The following is a 5,952-nucleotide window of genomic DNA, read 5'->3' on the forward strand; positions in this document are numbered from 1 at the left end:
TAACATTATTTTAAAACATGAAATTGTAATTTTGTTATTTAATGTTTTATTAATTAGTTTAATTATATAAATTTAATGGTTGGTAAATGTCGATGACATCAATCTATGATAAATATCAAAACATTTATATCAAGATATATTGCACATATGATAAACATCAAAACATTTATATTAAGATATATTTTACATTTCCAAAATTTTAAAATGTCATAAAATTAACTAAATTATAATTTTATTATCATTGTTATTATTAATAATTAAATTGATTAATTATAAAAATAGTAGTTAAACGTATATACATTTAAAAAATATGTAGTCATATTCTTAATTATGCAGATTTACTTTCACTTTACCATGAAAATTCTCGACTTGTAAATAAGCTTTGTTACAATGTTATGGACCAATACCATGGCTTATTAATATAACATACCCAAAAATCATAATTCATTTCACAATCAAAATATTTTATAAATTTATTTATTTTAATTTAATTTTATAACTTTTTTTTGTTACTTCCATAATGTAATATCCCTACCTTAAAAACTCTAGCAAAAATATAGGTAAAAACTTATTAGTGAAATTACTAATTTGATAGGTAATATTTATATTTACCATTGAATGTTAATTAAATATTATTAAGGTAACATAGGTTTAGCCTTTTTTATATCAAGAATTTCGCCATCATCTCTTAGGAAGAGATGGTAGGTCTTTGATGATATCTTTTAGTGGACCAATCAAAATTTCAACTTGACAATATATTCCAACAAATAATCCATTATAATCAAAAGAAAACAAAATTATATTTTGTTGCGGAATAGGTAACAGATGTATCGGAACATGAAAGAAAATACTACAAAGATCAAAATATATCCTAGGACGAACTAGAACATGCAAAAGATCACAATATATAGTATATAGTATATACTAGTGCCCTGGGTTTTATAATAGAATTAAATCATTAAACCGGGCGTATCTGCTGATTTGTTCTTCTCTGTCTGATGATTCCTTGTTATCTCTGCCTTGCCATTCACGTCCATCTTGTACTTCTCTGTTCGTAGACTTGGTGGACATGGAACATTTTTGTCGTGATGAGGCCCGCAAGATTTTCCCGCTAACCCAGCTTCGAACGACGAGCCAACAATACTGCTTTGAGGCGGTGGTGGCGGTTTTGGAAGATTGTTCTCGGGTTGACCTTCTTGTGCTACTGCCGCTTCAACGGAAGCATGAACTGAGACTTCATTTAACATGAACGTCATCGCAAATAAGAGGAGACATACTGACATACTGATTTTCATCTGCATAGGTACTGATGGCTTCTCTTTCTTGTTGCAGTCAGTCGTCCCACAATCTGATCGTGACTATACGAAATGAAAAATTAAACCCAGGAATCAGAATCATTATAGAATAAAAAAAGGAATCCTAACATCTTCAAACTCAAAGAAAGATAACTTATAACACAGATTGTTTCGCCATCTAATTTCTGTATTCATTCAACACAACAATGACAATGAAACCTCCCAATTTCTCAACAATTTCCTAGCAGAATATTTTTCAACATAACTTTTTATGCACACAATACTGTTACACATATAAACTGGGGAGAGACAGAGAAAAAACCTAAAAACCAAATGCTAACCATAACAATAAACTCTCCCAGAAAAATAACCAGAGAAAAAGCATAAAAGCCCAATCCTAACCATAACAATGAGAGCTTCCAATTTCTCAAGAAAAAAAACACAACTCTTCATGCACACAATGCTTTTACATATACAAACCGTAGGGGAGAGGGCGGAACTGTAGTAGCATAAGAGCCAAAGCCTCTGCACGTGCCAACGTCGAGAAAACTTGGGCTGAGACGGCCCGGCATTAAAAAGGCATAAAATTTAGATGGAAAGTTCTGATGCATGCATATGTACGTAATCCTATTTCTGATGGAAAGTGGGGAACAAAAAGCATGACATTGACAACCCAAAATTCATGTGTATTGACTTCAATAATTGCGACGGGTGTTACAAACAATGGGAGGGTTGAGCAGTATGTGGGATGTGATCAGACGAACAAACATCTCTTTCTTGTTTAAACATCTCTGTCACACACCTTCAGATTTATGTTTTGGGACTCAATACAATATTCTCTTTGTAGATCCTCCTCGTTGAAAAAGGACTGTTTTCAGAGACAAGTGGATAATTGTGGAGTATGTGGGACATGATCAGAGCAACATGCATCTTTTTCTTGTGAAAATACCACTGCAACATAACTTCTCAAAAGACAACTGGGTCATTCACCCTGGGGGATTTCAGCCAGAATGGCCATTTTTAGAAAACGTCTAGATATAGAATACCCCTGTACCCTCACACTGGGGCCAAAGCAGAGATGTTAGCTATCCTTGTTTGTTTACTAAGGGGGATTTGGTATAAACTTTCTACGGTACCTTGATGAGTCAATCTTAATGTAGATCTATACTGATTGCTAATGTATTATATAATTCATTTTCATGAAAAAATGGATAGCTGAAGGAAAATGGCCATCAAAATCTTTAGTACCATACCGTTCTTTGTGGATCAGCGTTTGCAAGGCGAAGAGCCTGCTCCATGGCATCTTTTGAGGGCTTGCAAATTATGGGTGTCTTCGGGATTGTAGAGTTATTAGCGGGCATATTCCATTCATTATTGCTTTCAGTAATTTTTGAAGGAGGATTAAGTGTCTCAAAGCATATTATGCCTTCAAAGCAATCTTCCAATCCCAGCCTGTTAAGGGCCTTTGCAGCATGAACTTTGTCACTGTTTGTAAATATCTGTTTTTGCAAAACAAAGTTACAAGCGGTTAACGAGCACGCTAATAAGTTTCCAAACAAAACCTAGGACTTCATTATGTATTATCATCGTAAAAAGAATTTGAAGGGATCCATATGATCTTACAATTTTCCTCTGAGGCATGCTTAATAACAAGTTCTTCAGCACAGGATCTGGTTTAAGATTCTCATATGGCAATCTTCCGTGAACAAAACTGTATAAGAAATATTTGTTTCCAGTGAGTGAAGCAGGATAGCGTTTAAGGCCAAAAGCAATCAATGGTATTCCAAACAGTCTAAACAATGAAAGTCAAATCACTGGCATTTTCTCTGATTTTGTTGAAAGTTGAAACATTAGATAGCTGTAAATTTACCAACCAGAAGATACAAGATTTCTTAGATACCTGTGGTAATCGTCATAGTCAAATTCATAGCCCACTGCCTGCGTAGAACAAAGAATATTGTCAAAAATATGCAATGAATTCATGAACATGAAAGTCGAGAAAAAGGATCTCAATCCAATTGCAATTCCTAGCCATGAGGTTGATCATAATTCCATATTTTAGAAATTGATATGGGTAGTAGTTGTTAAATAAAGACATCTAGAACACCTTATATTTGCATTCATATATCATCATTAGTGGGGCAAGAAGAGAGTTCCTTGAGGCTTAAAGACCACAGATGAGAAACAGGGTTTCAGTCTCATGAATTTGCAAAAGGTATCTTGGCAGAGTAGTGGCCAGTAAAATCATAGAAAACCATAGAGTAATTATGGATAGTATGTCTCAGATGTTCTGCAGTCATTCCAGGAAGCAGGTTCTGATTGAAAGGAGCTCATAACCCCACTCTTAAGCTACTTGCTAACCAATGACACATAAGGGGGTTGCAGAATTCCTCAGTAATCAGCTATAAATTCCAGTGCTATAAATTAGTCATTTTAACCTTAGAAGTTGAAATACCTTGTTGAATTACATGAAACAACAAGGATTGAATGCTTACCCTGAGTCCAGCCATGGTTGTCCCATAAGTTTTATACAGCTCTCTGCTCAAGTCAGGGACTCCGCTCTTTTCAACTCCCAGTTTTTGATTCACATAATCTGTCATACAACACCCAGATCTCACACAGAATTCAAACCTCAAAAGTTCCCTCAGTGCCTTAAGAGAAGTCTATATTGCATCTACAACCCCAGTAGGGGTGGGATGATCCAACTGTGTGTGCAACAGCGCGTTAGATATAGACAGTAAATTGGGCGTATTGAATATGAACACTAAGCCCACAGTCCATCTGGGTCTGATCACCTTCAAGTTGCAAAGTTGGAGATGCATAGAACAAGTTCATGTAAATTCCAAGGAATTAAATAGTAGCAATCTAAATATGCAACTCCAAGCTTTCCGGTTTGCATTTCAGACTCTGGTTTAGATTAAAATCTAAGGATTAATATTTCCTTAAAAAGAACACTTAAATTACATAAATTTTGAGGGGCAGATTAGCTACAAGATCTAGAACAACAGATTGGAATCAGAAACGAATACATACAGCTTTAGCTTAATACCATTGAAAAAGGAAGAACTTAAAGAAGTGTGATTCTCACCAAACAGAAGGCACTCATATCGAGGGCCCTGCTCTGTCACGAGTCGATTATCAGCCAGCACCATCATGGATGACTCTGCAATACATATACCAAAAATTATCATCCGGATACACCGAAGCATATGCACTTCAAAGGCATGAAAACAAGAAAATTACGTTCCAATTATGAAACTCCGATAATTTCAGAAGAATCAAAGAAGATTGACTGTAAAGAATACCAGATATGTTGAAGAAGGGGAGCAGAGTGAATGCACTAGGGAAGAGGCAATGTATGATGAAAGAAAGAAAGAGGGACTCGCAGAATAAAATGTAAGAGAGAAGGGCATAAACAAGGTAATTGAAGGAGACAATTGGGTGGCTTAAATAGATCTCCGAACTGCTCAGATGAATTGCTGGCTGCTGCGACCCTTGCGAGAAATACATACAGGCACTTGGAAATCAGTGAAATACATAGACCCGGAGGAGGAATGTGTACAGAAGTACTTACCAAGACTTAGGTTGCATCAATCATTATATTTTGGACAGACCCGCGATGAGTGACCTTCGCCTCTGCACAATCTAATCAATCAGTTTCTCCTTTTAGATTCTACGAGCTTTTCCTCTCTATGGTTCGTTGGTTTGGCTTATTTCTTTATATGCGGTGGTACAAATTATTCCACCTCGTTGAGGACCGCTGGCTCGACCTTTATAGCTGTTATTCAACCCCACGAATGCCTCTAAACTGTCATCCCACCGCCGAAATTAGCGGACCCCTCAACCCCTCAGCCCACGAGGTCCTTAAAAGCTTGCTTTAGTTGCCCGGACGCGGGGATTGATTTTCCATGATTGAATTGCTGCGAATGAACGGCTCAGATGAATTCCATAATGGGGCTGGCTGCCGCGAATGAACGAATTGAACTCCTACTACAACTACTCAATCGAACTCCTACTAAATCTATTCATGAATAGAGCTCAAATAACTGAGTTTCACTAACTATAACTCCACTAGATTGCTAGATCTTAACAATCAACCCATGCACAACTCTACTTCTTGCCCACAAACTTGAATTGGTTGACTTAACTAAGTGACTTGACCATGTCACTTCTGCAACTCAAGTCATCATGATGATGTGGAAATTCAAATTTTCTGCATTTGACTAAGACACAAGTCAAATGAAGTATTTTCTTACTACAATTTAACATAAATAACCTTTGAAAATCACATTTTTATAAACAAAGTTAATGAAATAAATAGTTCACTTACAAAATTGGTGAAGATATCAAGATGAGTATCTTTCATTGATGTTCGTTCCCAAGTAATACTGATAAATGCTTCATGCATATATTCATTCCATAGTTGAATCCATAATTTTTCATTACATGTGAATATGTATTGTTTTCTTTTATCATGTTTACCAAATTTTAAATAAAAATGTACAATGTTTTATTTTATGTTAATGGATTTATTTATTTTTTCATCATTTTTTTTACAAGAAAGACTCAATAACTAAGCAAGAGCTTATCCCCGATGGGGTGTTGTGCTGCAGAAGCCACCTGTCACATGACAGATGACAGTTGGGCAAAGGTTAAT

At 35.7% G+C, this 5,952-nt stretch overlaps 1 protein-coding gene across 1 annotated transcript; it reads right to left on the minus strand.

Moving 5' to 3' along the window:
* Positions 1–2,291: 2,291 nt before the first annotated feature.
* On the minus strand, positions 2,292–3,895 carry LOC149235744 (uncharacterized protein C24B11.05-like). Its single transcript, XM_089368644.1, has 4 exons — positions 3,791–3,895; positions 3,196–3,233; positions 2,919–3,006; positions 2,292–2,794 (listed from the first exon to the last, which is right to left on the minus strand). The coding sequence occupies exons 1-4, from the start codon at positions 3,893–3,895 to the stop codon at positions 2,537–2,539; spliced, it is 489 nt and encodes a 162-aa protein (XP_089224770.1). The 3' UTR covers positions 2,292–2,536.
* Positions 3,896–5,952: the final 2,057 nt, after the last annotated feature.

This window comes from Pinus tabuliformis, chromosome 8, assembly GCF_031772625.1.
Source record: "Pinus tabuliformis cultivar Carrire ecotype Pingquan chromosome 8, CPIR1, whole genome shotgun sequence".
NCBI classification, from domain to species: Eukaryota; Viridiplantae; Streptophyta; class Pinopsida; order Pinales; family Pinaceae; genus Pinus; species Pinus tabuliformis.

What these genes read in the sequence shown, in the direction of transcription:
- LOC149235744 (XM_089368644.1), bottom strand. Translation starts at nt 3,895, where the DNA reads ATGACAGATTATGTGAATCAAAAACTGGGAGTTGAAAAGAGCGGAGTC. An exon ending in GACTATGACGATTACCACAG is followed by an intron (nt 3,007 to 3,195) that starts GTATCTAAGAAA and finishes TTTCTTATACAG; the next exon opens with TTTTGTTCACGGAAGATTGC. An exon ending in GCATGCCTCAGAGGAAAATT is followed by an intron (nt 2,795 to 2,918) that starts GTAAGATCATAT and finishes TTGCAAAAACAG; the next exon opens with ATATTTACAAACAGTGACAA.